Source organism: Mesoplodon mirus, assembly GCF_964341445.2.
Source record: "Mesoplodon mirus genome assembly, chromosome: 7".
NCBI classification, from domain to species: domain Eukaryota; kingdom Metazoa; phylum Chordata; class Mammalia; order Artiodactyla; family Ziphiidae; genus Mesoplodon; species Mesoplodon mirus.
In genome coordinates, this window is record NC_138983.1 from 115,388,737 (window position 1) to 115,410,836 (window position 22,100).

Genomic DNA, 22,100 nt, shown 5'->3' on the forward strand with positions numbered 1-22,100 from the left:
GATGGGGAGAACTCATAGGGAATAATAAAGTAGGAACAGCAAACTAAGCCATAGACAGCCTAGACTACTTTGCATTCTAACAGGACACTAACAAAGTGACCTGTCTTTTCCTGTCTGATTTTCAGGACCTCCTTATAAGGTGAGATAGATAATGAAATAAAATATGAATATGTAAACTACATGTACTGATTTCAGCCAAAGTCAGAGGAGAAGCACTAGGGTGACTCTACATAGAAGCTTTCTTTAGGATATAGACTCAACTCTTTTATCTGTGCTGTACTCTTCCTCAAGGGTGGATCTAACTACATTATGTGTGATTCTGCTTCTAATTACTATATAATACATTGTGTGTGTTTGTTTGTTTATTTATTTATTTATTATAACCATTATTATAAGGTAGCTTTCCTTTTGCCATAGCATCTGGGAATAAGTATGAACCGAGAAAACTTAAAGACTTTTAACTCTGTCTGGTCAGATTCCTACTCTAGTTTTGTCTGCTCTCATTTTTGTGAGTGAAAGAATGAATGCAAATCATTCCACAGTTTTAATTCCTTGTTTTGTCTCTCACTTCCTGGGGTCTAGCTGACCTGCATGATTTTCTCGGAGATTACTAATTTAAGCACTTCTGTTTATGCAAGATAACCTGATGCCTTTCTCTGCTCATGTACCATAGATTCCCTCTCTGGTTATATTTCCTACTACAAGTGAATTGTGATAAGTAAAATAGTAATATTCAATGGACATAATAAACAACTTTATAATAGCCTCTTAAAATTTTTTAACGATGAGGGAAATTGTTAAGGAAAATATATTATTCATGATAATTACAGCAAACGGAGTATAGTATTGAAAAGAAAAGAGAACAGCTAGTTAGCAGCATTAAAAACTTCATGCTCCAGGGTTTGAGGGGAGGGAGGAATGAATAGGTGGCACACAGAGGATTTTTAGTGCAGCAAAACTACTCTGTATGATACTATAATGGTGGACACATGTTACTATACATTTGTCAAAACTCAAGTATATACAACACCAAGAGTGAACCCTAATGTAAACTATGAACTTTGGGTGATAATGTTATGTCAGTGTAGGTTCATTGATTGTAACAAATGTACCACTGTAGTGCACAATATCAATAGTTGCCAGGGGAGAGTGTTGTGTGTGTGTGGGGGGGCAGGGGGTACATGGAAAATATCTTTATATTCTGCTCAGTTTTGCTATGAATCTAAAATTGCACTAATAAAGTCTATTTAAAAACAACAACAAAAGAGTTTATGCTCATTAACATCTTAGAAGCATCCAGAAAATGAACTGAAATTTACTTTCTTTAACTCAAAATGAATGACTTAACCTATTTGGGAAACTTGTGTACCCAAGGGAAATACCTGTGTACCCAAGGGAAATAACTATCTTGCTTCTCTCACTAGCTGCCTCTTCTGGTAAGCATTAAAAAAGCTGTGAATTCAATTATTTGTATTATACTTTATTAACATTTGCTTCCATTTACCTCTAGGTTTGAAGTTTGAGGAAATTCAAGAAAGATTTGGTGAGGAGTTCTTTAATATATGCTTTGATGAGAATGAGAGAGTCCTTCGAGCTGTAGGTGGCACGTTGCAGGACTTTTTTAATGGCTTTGATGCTTTGTTGGAACACTTTAGAACTTCTTTTGGAAAACAGGCCACTCTGGAGTCACCATCATTCCTATGCAAAGAGCTCCCTGAAGGTAATCTTATCCTCCACTACTTCCACCCTCACCACATTGTGGGGTTTGCAATGTTTGGAATGATTAAGGCTGCAGGAAAGAAAATCTATCAGCTGGATGTAGAAGTGGACCAGGTTGCAAATGAGAAACTGTGCTCTGATGTTTCAAACCCAGGCAATTGTAGTGATCTTACTTTCCTTATCAAACAATGTGAAAATACTAATATCACGAAGAACCTTCCACAGGGAACCTCCCAAGTTCCTGCGGACCTCAGAATTAGCATCAACACCTTCTGCAGAGCCTTCCCTTTCCATTTGATGTTTGACCCCCACATGACAGTCCTTCAGCTGGGGGAAGGCCTAAGGAAGCAGCTCCGATGTGACACTCACAAAGTGCTCAGGTTTGAGGACTGCTTCGAGATTGTTTCTCCAAAGGTTAATGCCACCTTTGAAAGGGTTCTGCTGCGACTGTCCACACCATTTGTGATTAGGACCAAGCCTGAGGCTTCTGGCACTGAGAATAAAGACAAGGTAAGTGGCTATGGACTTGATATGGATGATGGGAACTAGGAGATTACATAATTATTTTAGTAAATTACATGATGGCAGTACTTGTCATTATTTAGGCAAGAGAACCTAGAGTGTCATTTAGAAAATTACTGGTCCCTGGATATATGTAAAAAGATTTGGCCTTATTCCCAGCCATTTTGCATAGTGTCTCCCTCTTTCATTAATTTATTTCATCATATAAAAAGAAGACATTTATTAATACTAGCCATAGTAATTACAAAAATGATAAAACTCACTAAAAACCGTATACCGTAAACCCATGACTATTTCCACTGTTTGAAGTCAAACTATGAGAGAAATAGTAAGACTGATTTCAACATTGTGGGGATTGCTTGCCTTATTCTTAAATATTGCATAAATATAGGTAAAAAGCTAGCTACATTTTGAATATGTTATGTTCTAAATTTCATAATCTAGGAACATCTGGTTTACATCCTATTATTTTCTTAATATGCAGAATAATGTATCAAGTGAGTATCTCAAGACTTCTCTTCTAATTAAATTTTACTGTTGAAAAAGAGACATTTCTTTAGAACATGTTCACTTCTTGAGAGAAGACACTGGAATTATTCTATCTTTTAAATTTAGGGAATATTAAAGCTATTGGTTTTGATTTATAGAAGTACAATATTTGGCTAGGAGTGTTTGAAGCATTTTTGGCCTTAGAATTGAAGTTAATATTATTGAAAATGTGCCTGAAGTAGAATATATTATTACCAATGTTTATTGCTTTATATATTTTGTAGATTTGACAATTAATTCAATTTAAAGTTACTGCTTCAGATTCCCCCCCCCCATATTTCATCTTGTATGTCTATTTAATTTGTATACCACAGTAAGAAATAGACACAGTGAAATGATGACTCAGATGTCAAGGCCCCCTGCCAGTTCCAGTAATAAGGAACTATGCTCATTGAGAAGATGCAATTATAATTTAAACATATTAGTGGCAGTTTAAAAATAAAACAACAGGCAGGATTTTTAGTTAGAATAGGGATGGAAATCCTCTCATTCTCTGTGCATTTCTGCTTATTCACCTGGGTTTGCCAGAATGGGACATTTGGGAGGCTACAGTTAGCCCAAATAAAATTATGATCAATAAAGTTATGGCATGGAATCTTAACCAGATGAGTAATATTTTTGAATTATTATGTTCCAAATTCCAAATTTACAGTTTCCTAAAACATAGAAAGAAGAAAATCAGGGTTAAAAATTATGATCCTGTTGATAAATTTGGCCTTGATATTCATTATTTTTCCCATAATTGCTGGTCTTGTTAATAACTCCTTGTTATCTGAAGTTTCTAATTTTGTATTGGACTTTGATAAGAAAGTTCTAATTTTCAATAATGTAAGATATTTATTCTTTAGTCTACAGTGAAGGCTTTCATTATAATTTAACTATTTTAGCTCTGCACTTAATACCAATGGACTACCACCCCTGCCATCAAAAAGAAAAACAACAAAAACAAGAGCTAATCATACAGCTGAATGATGGTAAATCATTTGCAGAGTGAACTGTAATGCTTTTGCTAAACCATGATCTTTGTCATTTTGTGTTGTCAGTTAGTGTTAACTATATAACTAGAGGTAGAACACTCTTTTAAGTAATTTGGTGAGGTAGCCATCATCCTAGTTTCAAAGAATTTACATCTCGATTCTGCAGTAATGAGTTATAAAGACATAAGTGTTTGTTACCAGAAGCAAAAATATCACTGAGAGGCATCTGATGCATTTTCAAAGAGAGGCAAAGGGGAATCTGATTTTTCAACCATGAAAAGCTCATCCTATTATCAAGACTAAGTTAGAATAATTCTCTGACAAATTAGGCTGCCTACCTCGGAAAGTTATTTATGAAGATTAAATGACATAATCCATGTAAAATTCTTATTATATCTTTGGCTTCAGGGTTAAGTGTTGAATAAATGCTCATTATTGTTACTTCTACCACTATTATTATTATTATTATTGTTCCTTTCCCCTTGTCACATTCCTCCTATCCATTCTTCTCTCTTCTTGCCTTATGGAACTTAGTACTGGAAATCAGTAGGTTGAATAATTTTAGAGAAATATCAACTCTACCTAACATCTTCACAAAATATGACTTGGGTTTGTCTTCTTAATAATGACTAGAAGACCATTTGTCACAAATCCTGTAGGAGCTTTGTTTGAATCTGCTTTTTTGTTTATAGGCTATCATTGTTTTAAAACTCCTAGTCTCTTTTTCAAATTCACTAAAGTTTGGAATCAAGTTATTATTACCTCTGTCTATTAATATACTTTATGTTCACTTGTTACAGCACTTTGTTGTGTCAGTGGCTTCCAAAATAAAATGGACTGGTTAGCTTAGGCAAAACCTGAAACAGCAACGGATTTGAGAATCAATAAATAATATGAGTTCCTTTAAAATTTTTTTTCCTTAGTAGCAATGTTTCAAAGAACATTGTGTAAGGAGTCCAGCATTTGAAATACATCATCCCTACGATACAGCAATGGCATGCTATTCATCTTCACTTTTGTTCTCAAGGTTAGAACTTAGGAAAAGCATAATAACAACAACACATTTCTTTTTCAATCCCCAGAAATATCATCACACTTGCCTTATTAATTAGAAGCTGCAAAACAAATATCAGGAGATAATTTTAAAAGACTAAAGGAAGAATTAACCTCTGATTTCCTGTGGTCAAATCAGTTTCCAAAATGCTCCTTTATCTTTTCTAGACATGCCCATTATTTTTCTGACATGGTGATTGAAAAGTTTAAAATATATTTATTAATCTTACCAATCCATGATGACTCTGTTGAGAGAGAAATTTCATCCAGTTGTTAAGAATACATTATTTGATTTCAACTTAAAATTAATTTAATTTGGGAAAACGTGAGCATTCTTTCTCTGTTCAGATCATAATATTCTATTAGAGAATTTCAAATACTGAACAATATTTTAGTGGTGGACAAAATGACACTAGGACTTTTTCTATAAATGAGGACTATAAAACATAGATGTACAATAACTTCAATCAAAATTATCTGGAGTTTTCTTTGGTCTTATAATGATAAATGAGATATTTAATTTTAATTTTTATGTTTATTTTTCTCTAGAATTTCTCCTGACCATAAACTACCTTTTAAAGTAGGTTAAACAGATTGAGATTTTTTTTAAATTGAAGTATAGTTGATTTACAGTATTATATTATTGGTTTTAGGTGTACAGCATAGTGATTCAGTATTTTTACAATTATACACCATTAAAAGTTATTATAAGATAATGGCTATAATTCCCTGTGCTATAAAATATATCCTTGCTGCTTATCTATTTTATACATAGTAGTTTGTATCTTTTAATCCTGTACCCCTAATTTGCCCCTCCCCTTTCCCTCTCCCATTTGGTAACCACTAGTTTCTTTTCCTTCTGTGTGAGTCTATTTTCATTTGCATATACATTTGTTTGTAGTATTTTTTAGACTCCACATATAAGAGATATATAGTATTTGTCTTTCTTTGTCTGACTTATTTCACTAAGCATAATATTCTCTAGGTCCATCCACATTGCTGCAAATGGCAGAATTTTATTTTATTTTTAAATTGCTGAGTAATATTCCACTGTATATATCTTCTTTATCCATTCTTCTATTCATGAGCACTTGAGCTGCTTTCATATCTTAGCTATTGTAAATTGTGTTGCTATGAACATTGGGGTGCATGTATCTGTTCAAATTAGTGTTTTCAGTTTTATATACCCAAGAGTGGAATTGTGGATCATATGATAATTCTATTTTTAGTTTTCTGAGCAACCTCCAGACTGTTTTCCATAGTGGTTGCACCAATTTACATTACCACCAATGGTTTACAATGGTTCCCTTTTCCCCACATCCTCTCCAACATTTGTTATTTGTAGACTTTTTGATGATAGCCATTCTGATAGGTTTGAGGTGATATCTTGCTGTCATTCTTCTTTTTTTTTTTTTTTTGCTCTGACACGCAGGCTCAGCGGCCATGGCTCACAGGCCTAGCCGCTCCACGGCATGTGGGATCTTCCCGGACCGGGGCACGAACCCATGTCCCCTGCATCGGCAAGTGGACTTTCAACCACTGCACCACCAGGCGCCACCAGGGAAGCCCCTTGCTGTCGTTTTGATTTGCATTTCTCTAATAAGTAGTGAGGTTGAGCATCTTTTCATGTCCCATTGGCCATCTGTATGTCTTCTCAGAAAAAATGTCTTTTCAGGTTTTCTGCCCATTTTTTCATTGGGCTCTTTGTTTTTTAGATACTGGGATGTATGAGCTGTCTATATATTTTAGATATTAACCCTTGATGGTCATATAATTTGCAAATATTTCCTCTAATTCCGTAGGTCGTATTTTCATTTTGTTGATGGTTTCCTTTGCTGTACAAAAAAATTTAAGTTTTATTAGGCCCCATTTGTTTATTTTTGCTTTTATTTCTTTGGTCTTAGGGAACAGATACAGAAAAATATTGCTCGATATATGTCAGTGATCTGCATATGTTTTCCTCTAGGAGTTTTATGGTTTCCAGCCTCACATTTAGGTCTTTAATTCATTTTTGGAGTTTATTTTTGTATATGGTATGAGGAAATGTTCTAATGTCATTGTTTTACATGTGTTTTCAACACCAACTTGTTGAAGAGTCTGTCTTTTCTCCATTGTATATTCTTACCTCCTTTGTCATAGATTAATTGACTGTCATAGTGTGGGTTTATTTCTGGGCTCTCTATTCTATTCAGTTGATCTATGTGTCCGTTTTTGTGCTAGTAGTATGCTGTTTTGACTACTGTAGCTTTGTAGTATAATCTGAAGCCTGGGAGGGTGATATCTCCAGGTCTGTTCTTTATTTCTCAAGATTGCCTTGGCAATTTGGGGTCTTTTTTGGTTCCACATGAATTTTAGAATCATTTGTTCTAATTCTGTGAAAATATCATAGGTATTTTGATAGGGATTATGTTAAATCTGTAGATTGCTTTGGGTAGTATGGTCATTTTAACAACATTAATTCTTCTAATCCAAGAGCATGGGATATTGTTCCACTTCTTTGTATCATCTTCGTTTCCTTCATTAATGTTTTATAGTTTTCAGACTATAAGTTGGTCAGCTCCTTGGTTAAGTTTATTCCTAGCTATTTTATTCTTTTTGCTGCAATTTTTAGTGGGATTTTTTTTTTTTTTTACTTTCTCTTTCTGATCTTTCATTGTTAGTGTATATAATGCAACAGATTTCGGTATGTTGCTCTTGTATCCTGTAACTTTGCTGAGTTTATTAGTTCTAATAGTTTTTAGGTGGAGTCTTAAGGGTGTTCTAGGTAAAGAATCATATCATATGCAAATAGGGACAGTTTTAATTTTTTACCTTCTAATTTGCATTCTTTTTATTTCTTTTCCTTGTCTGATTGTGTCACTAGGACTACTGATACTGTGTTAAATAGAAGTGGTCAGAGTGGGTCTCCTTGTCTTTTTCCTGAATTATTCCCATAGGTTTTGAAGTGTTGTGTTTCCATTCTCCTTTGTCTTGAGCTATCTTTTTACTTCTTCTTAGATTTCTTCATTGACCTAGTAGCTTTTTAGTTATATGTTGTTTAATCTCTACATGTTTGTGTTTTTCCCATCTTTCTTCCTGTAGTTGATTTCTAGTTTCATACCTTTATGGTGAGAAAAAATTACTTGATATAATTTCTATTCTTAAATTTGTTGAGACTGGTTTTGTGGCCTAGCTTGTGATCTATCCTGGAGAACATTCCATGTTCACTTGAAAAGAGTGTGTATTCTGCTGTTTTTGGATGTAATGTCCTATAGTTATAAAGTCCAAATGGTCTAGTGTGTCATTTAAGAACACTTTTTCCTTATTGATTTTCCATCTGGATGATCTGTCTATTGATGTCAGTGGGGTGTTAAAGTCCCCTACTCTTATTGCATTATTGTCAATTTCTCCTTTTTATGACTGTTAGTATTTGCTTTCTGTATTTAGGTGTTCCTGTATTGGGTGCATATATGTTAATGAGTGTAATATCCTCTTCTTGCATCAATCCCATTATCATTATATAATGCACTTCTTTGTCTTTTATTATAGCCCTTGTTTTAAGTCTATTTTGTCTGATATGAGTATTGCCATCCCTGCTTCCTTGTCATTTCCATTTACATGAAATAACTTTTTCCATCCCTTCACTTTTAGTTCAGTGTGTGTCTTTCACCCTGAAGTGTCTATTATAGGCAGTATATTGAAGGGTCTTATTTTCAATCCAGTCAGCCACCCTGTGTCTTTTGAATGGAGGTTTTAATCCATTGATACATAAAGTAATTATTGATAGTACGTAATTATTGCTATTTTACTATTTGTTTTTTGGTTGTTTTTGTAGTTCTTCCTTGTTCATTTCTTCTGTTTGTTTCTTCCCTTGTGGTTTGATGATTTTTTTTAACAACATGCTTGTGTTTCTTTTTGATTTTGGTATATGTAATTGTAGGTTTTTAATTTGTTGTTATCATGAGATTCACATATATTGACCAATAATTATATTTACTTGTTTTAAACTGATAGTCATTGAAGCTCAAACACATTTTTAAAAATCTACATTTTTTAATTCCCTTCCCCCAATTTTGTGTTTTTGATGTCACATTTTACACCTTCATGCTTATCCCTTAACTGCTCATTGTAGTTATAGTTGCTTTTACAATTTTTTGTCTTTTAATCTAAATACTGGCTTATTTAATTTGTTGATCTTAAATTTTTACAGTGTATTTGTCTTTCTTAGTGGGATTTTCCCTTTCCTATAGATTCTTTCTTTTCCATTTAGGGAATACCCTTCAACTTTTTTTTAGGGTAAGTTTAGTATTGATGAATTCTTTTAGTTTTTGCTTTTATATGAAGTTTTTTATTTTTTATTTTCAATTTCTCCTATTCTAAATGATAATTTTGCCGGGTAGAGTATCCCAGGTTGCAGATTTTTCCCCTTCAGGACTTTGAATATATCCTGCTACACCTTATGGTCTTTAAAATTTCTGCAGAGAAATTAGCTGATAGACTTATGAGGGTTTCATTGTATATAATTCTTTGTTTTTCTCTTGCTGTCTTTGGTATTCTCTATCTTTAACTTTTGCTGTTTTAATTATGATATGTCTTGGTGTAGGTCTCTTTGGGTTCAGCATGTTTGGAACTCTCTGTGATTCCTGTGTCTGGAGGTCTGTTTCCTTCTTTAGGTTTGGGAAGTTTTCAGCCATAATTTCTTCAAATACCTTTTCAATCCCCTTCTCCCTCTTTTCCTTTTCTGGACATCTGTAATGCAAATTTTGGAATGCTTAATGTTATTTTAAAGATCTCTTAAATTAATTTTGTTTTTTTGGATTAGTTTTTCTCTCTGCTCTTCTCATTGGGTGATTTCTATTATTCTATTTTCCAGATCACTTATGTGTGCTTCTGTATCAATTAGTCTGCTATTCATTCTTTTAGTGTGTTTTTGATTTCAGCTATTGTATTATTCATTTCTGATTGGTTCATTTTATATTTCCTAGTTCCTTGTTTAGAAAATTTCTTCTCCTTAATACAGTTAACATTTTTATTACCAATGTTTTGAATTTTTTATCTGGTGAATTGTTTATTTCTGTTTCATTATTTATTTTTTCAATTGTTTTCTCTTGCTCTTTCAATTGAGAGTAGTTTCTCTGCCTTTTCATTTTAGTTAACTTTCTCTACTTCTATGAATTTAGTTGAAACAGTTACCTATTTCAGTCTTGAAGGGATTTAGGGATTTTCTTATGTGGAATCATCTCTATGCAGACTGTGTGCCCAAGGCCTTTGATGGGAGGGCTGGACTTGACATGGACAACAACTACATCTTTCCTCAGTGTGCGCTGGTAGCTATCACCTTGGCAGTGTATGGGGATCTAGGTAGAGGGGCTAGAGCCAGCACTGGGCGTGAGGTGGGACTTCTTATCTGCTCAGTGGCCATCACTGCCCTGTCATAGGTGGGGGTCTGATCTCAAGTTCCTGGAGCAGAAACCCTGAGGGTCGACCTTGAGCTGGCTCTTTTCCTTTTAAGTGTGTATTTTTTCCCTCTCTCTGCCCAGGGACTTTTGCCTCAGAGGAACTGAAGTAGTAGGGTCTAGGGGCAGAGGTCTGATGTGCAGCATGTGTAGGTGTCTACAGCTCTACTGAGATGCAGCCTCTGCTGCAAGCCCCCTTTGTCACTCACAGGTGGTCATTGTCCTCTGCTTCCACCACCCCCATGTGGTGTGAAGCTTCTCTCCTGGGCTGATGGGGTCCTGGGTAGATTCCTGGTGTGTGCTGGAAGGTTAGCTGTGGTTGAGTGGAGGCCATCAGATACCTGGGCTGCTTCTGAGGTGCTGCTTGAGTCAGTGCCAAAATGGCCACCTCTGCCCCACCTGAGCTCCCCCTAGGACTGGGTTGCCTCTGTGTCCCATGGTCAAGTCTTCTCTGGTCCTTCCCACTCTAGATGCAGTGCCATGCCATGGCATGCAGTAAGCGGGGCTGGGTGTTCACTTGACTCATGCTGGGGCATGCTGAGAGGCAGTTACAGGATCCCCAGCAGCTACCAGAGCAGACCTGTCTCTGACCTGCCTCTGGGGCTAGCCAGCATATGTTCACTTTTCAGGAGCAGAGTCCAGTCTTTTCCCTACCCTTCTATTTGTTGCAGTAGACCTCCACCTATACAAGGGAGTGTGTCTTCTCTGCATAGGCCCCAGGACTGGAGCATCCAGTCTGTGGCTCTGCCTGCTCACTCCCCAGGCTACTCACCTGAGTGTCTGTTCAAGTAATTGCCTTTTCCTCTGAGTCCCCTCTCAAGGACACAGGTTCCAAACCCAATTGCTATTCTTCCCTTCCTACCCAATTACATGTTTCTTGCTTACAGTCTTGGTTGAACAGGAGTCTTTCTGCTAGTTTCCAGTTAGTTTTCAGTGAGAATTGGTCCACATATATATTTACTGTTGATGTGTTTGTGGGGAGAGGTGAACTCCACATCCTCTTACTCTGTCATCTTGATCTCACTGCTTCCAAATTGAGATTCTGATGCAGATATTACTGAGGTTCATGCTGGCTTTCTTTCTTGATTTTTTTAATGCCTGTAATGTTAAAATTACTGTAGAGTAAGTGTTATGTTACTATACAGTTACTGTACTCTGTATATTTAAAGGACAGGGTAGATGATTATATGGCCAATAATATATTCCTTACAGTAATCCTCATGTTTAAAGTGTAAATTTTGCCATGTTTTTATTTTTGTTAGCAGGAAAGACTGCAACTCTGAACTTACAAAAGAAAGTGCCCCTACTGTAGATCAGACATTATTTAGTTCTAGTGTAGGTTCTGATGAGTGGGAAATTAGCCCCTTTCATTAAAACTTGTTCAGAATCTTTCTTTAATTGTTCCTTTTGTATTTAACTTAGAATCATTTTTTTTAAGCTGGTAGCTTTCAGATTCAGTAAATTAAAATCTGAAGAGCTATTTTGAGTGTGTTGTCTACCTCCCAATTTTTAATGGTGTTCTCTTTATTTCTATTAACATTTTTTATAAGTAAGTGCAATTATTCTTAGTAAATGTACATAATTGTGCAACTATCACAACAATTCAGTTTTAGAACATTTTATCACCCAAAAGTATCCTATGCCCATTTGCAGTCAATCCCTGCTCTAACTCCCAACCCCAGGCAACCACTGGTCTACTTTCATCTCTAGAAGATATCATTTCTAGTAAATGTATCATACAAATATGTAGTCTTTTTTGTCTGGCATAATGTTTTTGAGGTTTATTCATGTCGTAGCATGTATGAACAATTTGTCTTCTTTGGTACTGAACAGTATTCCATTGCATAGATATACAACACTTTGTTTACCCATTTATTAGTTGATGTGCACTGGATTGTTTTCACATTTTGGCTATTATGAATACTGTTGAAATGCATTCAAGAGTTTTTCTTCCATACATTTACATTCTCTTGGGACAATTCCTAGGGGAGGAATTACTATGTCATGTGATAAGTATATGTTTAACTTTCTAAAGAAATTGCTACACTGCTTAGCAAAGAGGATGTGTCATTTCACATTTGAACAGCAATGTATGGGGGTTTAAGTTTCTTCACATCCTCACCAGCTCTTCATACTGTCACTCTTTTTGATCATAAGCATCCTAGTGGGTGCTGAGTGATGGGCGTTTAATGTACATTTCCCCAATGATTAATGATGTTAAGCATCTGTTCTTGTGCTTATTAGCTAGTGGTATATTTTGTTGTCGTTGTATGTTTAGTCAAATATTTTGTTCATTTTGTTTTTGTTTTTGTGGTACGCGGGCCTCTCAGTGTTGTGGCCTCTCCTGTTGTGGAGCACAGGCTCCGGACCTGCAGGCTCAGCAGCCATGGCTCATTGGCCTAGCCGCTCTGTGGCATGTGGGATCTTCCCAGACTGGGGCACAAACCTGTGTCCCCTGCATCAGCAGGCGGACTCTCAACCACTGCGCCACCAGGGAAGCCCTTTTGTTCATTTTTAATTGTGGTTTTTGTCTCCCTATTATTGAATTGTATTTTTTTTTTTGAGAGTGTACAATTTTATTTCATTTTATTTATTTTTTTAACATCTTTATTGGAGTATAACTGCTTTACATTGTTCTGTTAGTTGCTGCTGTATAACGAAGTGAACCAGCTATACGTATACATATATACCCATATCCCCTCCATCTGGCGTCTCCCTTCCACCCTCCCTATCCCACTCCTCTAGATGGTCACAAAGGATGAGCTGATCTCCCTGTGCTATGCGGCTGATTCCCACTAGTTATCTATTTTATATTTGGTAGTGTATATATGTCAATGCCACTCTCTCACTTTGTCTCAGCCTACCCTTCCCCCTCGCCATGTCCTCAAGTCCATTCTCTACATCTACATCTTTATTCCTGTCCTGCCCCTAGGTTCATCAGAACCGTTTTTTTTTTTTTTTTTTTTTTTTTTAGATTCCATATATATGTGTTAGGACATGATATTTGTTTTTCACTTTCCGACTTACTTCACTCTGTATGACAGACTCTAGGTCCATCCACTCACTACAAATAACTCAATTTCATTTCTTTTTATGGCTAAGTAATATTCCATTGTATATATGTGCCACATCTTCTTTATCCATTCATCTGTCAATGAACACCTAGGTTGCTTCCATGACCTGGCTATTGTAAATAGTGCTACAAGGAACATTGTGGTATATGACTCTTTTTGAATTATAGTTTTCTCAGGTTATATGCCCAGTATGGGATTACTGGGATGTGTGGTAGTTCTATTTTTCATTGCTTAATGAACTTCCATATTGTTCTCCATAGTGGCTGTATCAACTTACATTCCCATCAACAGTGTAAGAGGGTTCCCTTTTCTCCACACCTTCTCCAGCATTTATTGTTTGTAGATTTTTTGATGATGGCCGTTCTGACTTGTGTGAGGTGATACCTCACTGTAGTTTTCATTTACATTTCTCTAATGATTAGTGATGTTGAACTTCCTTTAATGTGTTTGTTGATAATCTGTATATTTTCTTTGGAGAAATGTCTATTTAGGTCTTCTGCCCATTTATGGATTTGCTTTTTGTTTTTTTTGATATTGAGCTGCATGAGCTGCTTATAAATTTTGGAGATTAATCCTTTGTCAGTTGTTTCATTTGCAAATATTTTCTTCCATTCTGAGGATTGGCCTTTCGTCTTCTTTATGGTTTCCTTTGCTGTGCAAAAGTTTTGGGTTTCATTAGGTCCCATTTGTTTATTTTTGTTTTTATTTCCATTTCTCTAGGAGGTGGGTAAAAAAGGATCTTGCTGTGATTTATATGAAACAGTGTTCTGCCTATGTTTTCCTCTAAGAGTTTGATATTGTCTGGCCTTACATTTAGGTCTTTAATTTTTTTTTTTTTTTTTTTTTGCGGTACACGGGCCTCTCACTGTTGTGGCATCTCCTGTTGCAGAGCACAGGCTCCGGATGCGCAGGCTCAGTGGCCATGGCTCACGGGCCCAGCCCCTCTGTGGCATGTGGGATCTTTCTGGTCCGGGGCACAAACCTGTGTCCCCTGCATTGGCAGGCAGGCTCTCAACCACTGCACCACCAGGGAAGCCCTTTAATCCATTATGAGTTTATTTTTGAGTATGGTGTTAGGGAATGTCCCAATTTCATTCTTTTGCATGTAGCCATCCAGTTGTCCCTTCACCACTTATTGAAGTGGCTGTCTTTTCTCCTTTGTATATTCTTGCCTCCTTTATCAAAGATAAGGTGACCATATGTGCATGCGTTTATCTCTGGGCTTTCTATCCTGTTCAATTGATCTATATTTTCTGTTTTTGTGCCAGTACCGTACTGTCTTCATTATTGTAGCTTTGTAGTATAGTCTGAAGTTAGGGAGCCTGATTCCTCCAACTCCGTTTTTCTTTCTCAACATTGCTTTGACTATTCAGGGTCTTTTGTGCTTTCATACAAATTATGATTTTTTTTTGTTCTAGTTTTGGGAATAATACCATTGGTAGTTTGATAGGGATTGCATTGAATCTGTAGATTTTTTTGGGTAATATTGTCATTTTCACAGTGTTGATTCTTGCCATCCAAGAACATGGTATATCTCTCAATATGTTTGTATCATCTTTAATTTCTTTCATCAGTGTCTTATACTTTTCTGCATACAGGTCTTTTGTCTCATTAGGTAATTTTATCCCTAAGTACTATATTCTTTTTGTTGCAGTGGTAAATGGAAGTGTTTCCTTAATTTCTCTTTCAGATGTTTCATCATTCGTGTATAGAATGCAAGAGATTTCTGTGCATTAATTTTGTATCCTGCTACTTTTCCAAATTCATTGATTAGCTCTAGTAGTTTTCTGGTAGCCTCTTTATGATTCTGTATGTAATGTGTCATGTTATCTGCAAACAATGACAATTATACTTCTTCTTTTCCGATTTGGATTCCTTTTTTTTTTCTTTTTATTCTCTGATTGCCATGGCTAAAACTTCAAAAACTATGTTGAATAATAGTGGCGAGAGTGGGCAGTCTTGTCTTGTTCCTGACCTTGGTGGAAATGTTTTCAGTTTTTCACCATTGAGAACGATGTTGGCTGTGGGATTGTCATATATGGCCTTTATTATGTTGAGGTAAGTTCCCTCTATGCCTACTTTCTGGAGGGTTTTTATCATAAATGGGTGTTTAATTTTGTTGAAAGCTTTTTCTTCATCTATTGAGCTTACAGTATGTTTTTTATCCTTCAATTTGTTAATATGGTATATCCCATTGATTTGCATATATTGAAGAATCTTTGCATTGCTGGGATAAGCCCCACTGGATCATGGTGTGTGATACTTTTAATGTGCTGTTGAATTCTGTTTGCTAGTATTCTGTTGAGGATTTTTGTTTCTGTGTTCATCAGTGATATTGCCCTGTAGTTTTCTTTTTTTGTGTGACATCTTTGTCTGGTTTGGTATCAGGGTTACGGTGGCCTCATAGGATGAGTTTGGAAGTGTTCCTCCTTCTGATATATTTTGGAAGAGTTTGAGAAGGATAGGTGTTCACTGTTCTCTAAATGTTTGATAGAATTTGCCTGTGAAGCCATCTGGTCCTGGGCTTTTGTTTGTTGGAAGATTCTTAATCACAGTCTCAATTTCAGTGCTTGTGATTGGTCTTTTTATATTTTCTACTTCTTCCTGGTTCACTCTCAGAATGTTGTGCCTTTCTAAGAATTTGTCCATTTCTTCCAGGTTGTCCATTTTATTGCCATATAGTTGCTTGTAGTAATCTCTAACAACCCTTTGTATTTCTGCAGTGTAAGTTGTTACTTCTCCCTTTTCATTTCTACTACTGATGATTTAAGTTTTTCCCTTTTTCTCTTGATGAGTCTGGCAAATGGTTTATGAATTTTTTTATCTTCTCAAATAACCAGCTTTTAGTTTTATTGATCTTTGCTATTGTTTTTTCATTTATTTCTGACCTGATCTTTATGATTTCTTTCCTTCTTCTAACTTCGGTGTTATTTGTTATTTGTTGTTATTTCTCTAATGGCTTTACATGTAAGGTTAGGTTGTGTATTTGAGATGTTTCCTGTTTCTAAAAGTAAGATTGTATTGCCATAAACTTCCCTCTTAGAACTGCTTTTGCTCCATCCATAGGTTTTAGGTTGTCGTGTTTTGATTGTCATTTGCTTCTAGGTATTTTTTCATTTACTCTTTCATTTCTTCAGTGATCTCTTGGTTATTTAGTAGCATATTGTTTAGGCTCCACGTCTTTGTATTTTTTAGATTTTTTTCCTGTAATTGATATATAGTGTCATTACATTGTGGTCAGAAAAGATATTTGATACGATTTCAAGTTTCTTAAATTTACCAAGACATGATTTGTGACCCAAATCATATCTTGATTTAGCCTGGAGAATGTTGCATGAGCACTTGAGAAGAGAGTGTATTCTGTTGTTTTTGGTTGGAATGTCCTGTAAATATCAATTAAGTCCATCCTGTTTAATGTGTGATTTAAAGCTTGTGTTTTCATATTTAGTTTCATTTTGGATGATCTGTCCATTGCTGAAAGTGGGTTGTTAAAGTCTCCTACTATGATTGTGTTACTGTCGATTTCCCCTTTATGGTTGTTAGCATTTGTCTTATATATTGAGGGGCTCCTATGCTGGGTGCATAATTATTTACAATAGTTATATCTTCTTCCTGCATTGATCCATTGATCACTATGTAGTGTCCTTCTTTGTCTCTTTTAATAGTCTTTAACGTCTATTTTGTCTGTTATGAGAATTGCTACTCCAGATTTCCTTTAATTTCCATTTGCATGGAAAATCTTTTTCCATCTCCTCACTTTCAACCTGTATGTGTCCTTAGGTCTGAATTGGGTCTCTTGTAGACAGCACATATATGGGTCTTGTTTTTGTATCCATTCAGCTAGTCTATGTTTTTTGGTTGGCATTTAACCATTTACATTAAGTAATTAATCATATGTATGTTCCTATTACCATTTTCTTAATTGTTTTGTGTTTGTTATTGTGGGTCTTTTCCTTCTCTTGTGTTTCTGGCATAGAGAAGTTCCTTTAGTATTTGTTTTAAAGCTGGTTTGTTGGTGCTGAATTCCCTTAGCTTTTGCTTGTCTGTAAAGGTTTTAATTTCTCCATCAAATCTGAATGAGATCTTTGCTGGGTAGAGTAATCTTGGTTGTAGGTTTTTCCCTTTCATCATTTTAAATATGTCCTGCCACTCCCTTCTGGCTTGCAGAGTTTCTGGTGAAAGATAAGCTGTTAACCTTAAGGGGAATCCCTTGTATGTTGTTTGTTGCTTTTTCCTTGCTGCTTTTAATATTTTTTCTTTGTACTTAATTTTTGACTGTTTGATTAATATATGTCTTGGCGTGTTTCTCCTTAGATCTGTCCCATCTGGGGCTCTCTGTGTTTCCTGGACTTGACTATTTCCTTTCCCATATTAGGGAAGTTTTCAAGTATAATGTCTTCAAATATTTTCTCAGCCCCTTTCTTTATCTCTTCATCTCTGGGACCCCTATAATTAGAATGTTGGTGCATTTAATGTTGTCCAGAGGTCTCTGAGAATGTCATCATTTCTTTTCATTCTTTTTTCTTTATTCTGCTCTGTGGTAGTTATTTCCACTGTTTTATCTTCCAGATCATTTATCCGTTCTTCTTCCTCAGTTTTTCTGCCATTGATTCCTTCTGGAGAGTTTTTAATTTCATATATTGTGTTGTTCATCATTGTTTGTTTGCTCTTTAGGTCTTCTAGGTCCTTGTTAAACATTTCTTGTATTTTCTTCATTCTATTTTTGAGATTTTGGATCATCTTTACTATCATTACTGTGACTTCTTTTTCAGGTAGACTGCCTATTTCCTCTTCATTTGTTTGGTCTCATGGTTTTTACTTTGCTCCTTCATCTGCTGTGTATTTCTCTGTCTTCTCATTTTGCTTAACTTACTGTGTTTGGGGTCTCCTTTTCACAGCCTGCAGGTTTGCAATTCCCATTGTTTTTGGTGTCTGCCCCCAGTGGATATGATTGGTTCCGTGGGTTTTGTGGGCTTCCTGGGGGAGGAGAGTGGTGCCTGTGTTCTGGTGGATGAGGCTGCATCTTGTCTGTATGTCTGACAGGACTATGTCCTCTATGTTTTTGGGTGTCTGTGAACTTACTATGATTTTAGGCAGCCTCTCTGCTAATGGGTGTGGTTGTGTTCCTGTCTTTCTGGTTGTTTGGCATGGGATGTCCAACACTGGAGCTTGTTTGTCCTTGAGTGTAGATGGGTCTTAATGTTGAGATGGAGATCTCTGGGAGAGCTCTCACAGATTGATATTACGTGGGTCTGGTAGGTCCCTGTTGGTCCAAGATGCTGAATTCGGCTCTCCCACCTCAGATGCTCTGGCCTGACACCGGTCAGAACACCAAGACCCTGTCAGCCACACGGCTTACCTGTAAATGAGTTAAATTCTCCAATCCAAATGCACAGGGTGTCCAGCCTTCTGCACTCTGCTCAGTCCTCCTGCTGGGCATTGTCCTCCACTCTTGGTTGATATGGAGAGACTGCTTTGGATCCAGGTCCAGCTGCATTTCCTGGCATCTAGAAGTAGCAGCTGTTGCCCCCATCCTCCCCTTTTCTGCCACAACTCGTCAGGATCCTGGAGTGTCTGTGGTTCCGCCCCTCATGCTGCTCACAGTGCTGATCCCATCTGTATTGATTTTTATCATAAGAATGCACCGTAATTTATTTAATCATTCTCTTATTGATGGAGTTGAAGATATTTCCATTTTTATTATTTTTTTGGTGAACAAGTTTTATACATGGATCCATGCCTGTCTTTCTGTTTATTATCTTAGTAAACTTGGTGACTCAAGGGTATGGATATATTTAAGGTTCTTAATACATATTGTTAATTTTATTTCAAAGAAGTTTTACCAATATGCCTTCCCAATATCAGTAATAATTGTGCCAGATGACCCAGCATTTGCACTCTTGAATATTATCCCAGAGAAACAAAGAATTATCCTCATACAAACACCTATACAGGCATTTTTTCTTTTTTCTTTTTCTTTTCTTTTTTTTTTTTTTTTTTTTTTTTTGTGATATGTGGGCCTCTCACTGTTGTGGCCTCTCCCGTTGCAGAGCACAGGCTCTGGACATGCAGGCTCAGCGGCCATGGCTCACAGGTCCAGCCGCTCCACACAGCATGTGGTATCTTCCTAGACTGAGGCATGAATCCGTGTCCCCTGCATCGGCATGCGGACTCTCAACCACTGTGCCACCAGGGAAGCCCTATACAGGAATTTTAATAGAGAATTTATTCATAGTAGCTAAAAACTGGAAACAAACTAGGTGTCCTTTAATGGGCAAAAGGTTAAACAACCTGTGGTCTATCCATATCATGGAATAAAAAGGATGACACTGTTGATAAGTGCAAAACTTGGATGAACCTTCAAAGAATTATGCTGAGTGAAAATGACAACCCCAAAAGATAAAATGCTGCATGATTCCATTTATATGAATTTTTGAAGTGAGAAAAAAAATGAATAGCTTAATAGTTGCCTTGGTTTAAGGATAGGGGAGGGGCAAGCAGCGCCAAATATGGTTATAAAGGGGCCACACAAGGAACCCTTGTGAGGATGGAACTATTCTGCATCTTGACTGGTGGTGGATACACAAACCTATACATGTGATAAAATTGCATAGAACTAAATACACACATCATTGAATGCAAGTGGGGAGATCTTTAGTGCAAGATTGGTGGTGGATTGTATCCATGTCAGTATTTATTTTGTGATATTGCACTGTAATTTTGCAAAATGTTATCACTGGGGAAACTGGGTAAAGGATATATGAGATCTCTATTATTTTTTACAACTGAATATTAATCTACAATCATCTCAAAATAAAAAGTTTTATTAAAAACAATGATATATGAAATTTATCATGCAGCTTTAGTAATTTCTATATAATAAAAGTTGTGTTCTTTGATGCATTTTCTGTAATGTAATTAGAAAATTGTCCCTTTCTTTCTGCTATTACTAGCCAATAGTTATTCATTCAGTATACAGCTGAAACCTTTCCTTGTTTCCCTGCCCCTATATTCTGCTTTTACATTTTAGTAATTTTTGCAGTGTAATATGTATAGCAATTACAAAAATAATTCTTTATCCTCCAGCCATTTTGTTTGGACATGATCACACATCTTTCACTGATGTATCTCTATGGTAGCTCTGACCTAAGCCTGATTTTTAAATTTTTGTTTTTGTTTTCTTCAAATATAGTGTAATTATGAAAGGACTTCTAGTTTAGCACTGGTTGTCTTAGTGCATAGTGAACTGATTTATATGCTGGAGGTCAATAAGAAATGCTGTTAAAAATGTTCTCTTATCAAAAAAGCTACTGATTTTACTTACTTTTTTTTTACATTATGGATGATTTTTATTTTCATCTTTGTTGACATTTATTTATTTTTTAACATCTTTATTGGAGTATAATTGTTTTACAGAGGTGTGTTACTTTCTGCTTTATAACAAAGTTAATCAGCTATACATATAAATATATACCCATATCTATTCTCTCTTGTATCTCCCTCCCTCCCACCCTCCCTATCCCACCCCTCTAGGTGGTAACAAAGCACCCAGCTGATCTCCCTGTGCTATGCAACTACTTCCCACTAGCTATCTATTTTACAATTGGTAGTACATAAAAGTCCATGCCACTCTCTCAGTTCTTCCCGGCTTACCCTTAACCCTCACCATGTCCTCAAGTCCATTCTCTACTAGGTCTGCATCTTTATTCCCATCCTGCCCGTAGGTTCTTCTTAATCTTTTTTTTCCTTTTTTTTAGATTCCATATATATGTGTTAGCATACGTTATTTGTTTTTCTCTTTCTGACTTACTTCACTCTACATGACAGACTCTAAGTCCATCCACCTCACTACAAATAACTCAATTTCGTTTCTTTTTATGGCTAATATTCCATTGTATATATGTGCCACATCTTCTTTATCCATTCATCTGTCGATGGATACTTAGGTTGCTTCCATGTCCTAACTATTGTAAACAGAGCTGAAATGAACATTGTGGTACATGACAATTTTTGAATTATGGTTTTCTCAGTGTATATACCCAGTAGTGGGATTGCTGGATCATATGGTAGCTCTATTTTTAATTGTTTAAGCAACCTCCATAGTGTTCTCCATAGGGGCTGTATCAATTTACGTTACCACCAACAGTGCAAGAGGGTTCCCTCTTCTCCACACCCTCTGCAGCATTTATGGTTTGTAGATTTTTAAATTCTGACTGGTGTGAGGTGATGCCTCATTGTAGTTTTGATTTGCATTACTCTAATGATTAGTAATGTTGAACTTCTTTTCGTGTGTTTGTTGGTAATCTGTATATCTTCTTTGGAGAAAAGTCTGTTTAGGTCTTCTGACCATTTTTGGATTGGGTTGTTTGTTTTTTTGATATTGAGCTGCATGAGCTGCTTATAAATTTTTGAGATTAATCCTTTGTCAGTTGCTTAATTTGAAAATATTTTCTCCCATTCTGAGGGTTGTCTTTTTGTCTTATTTATGATTTCCTTTGCTGTGCAAAACCTTTTAAGTTTCATTAGTTCCCATTTGTTTATTTTTGTTTTTATTTCCATTTCTCTAGCAGGTGGGTCAAAAAGGATCTTGCTGTGATTTATTCCATAGAGTATTCTGCCTGTTTTCCTCTAAGAGTTGTATAGTGTCTGGCCTTACATTTAGGTCTTTAATCCATTTTGACTTTATTTTTGTGTATGGTGTTAGGGAGTGTTCTAATTTCATTCTTTTTTTTTCTTTTGCGGTTCGTGGACCTCTAACTGCTGTGGCCTCT

At 36.1% G+C, this 22,100-nt stretch overlaps 1 protein-coding gene across 1 annotated transcript in view; it reads left to right on the top strand.

Moving 5' to 3' along the window:
• GUCY1A2 (guanylate cyclase 1 soluble subunit alpha 2) overlaps positions 1–22,100 on the top strand; it is a gene marked incomplete at its 5' end in the record, with an annotated part of 408,577 nt that overhangs the window by 87,896 nt on the left and 298,581 nt on the right. Inside the window, one exon of the mRNA XM_082627462.1 lies at positions 1,511–2,229. Within this exon, the coding sequence (XP_082483588.1) occupies positions 1,511–2,229 (719 nt within the window). The remainder of the gene's footprint in view (positions 1–1,510; positions 2,230–22,100) is intronic.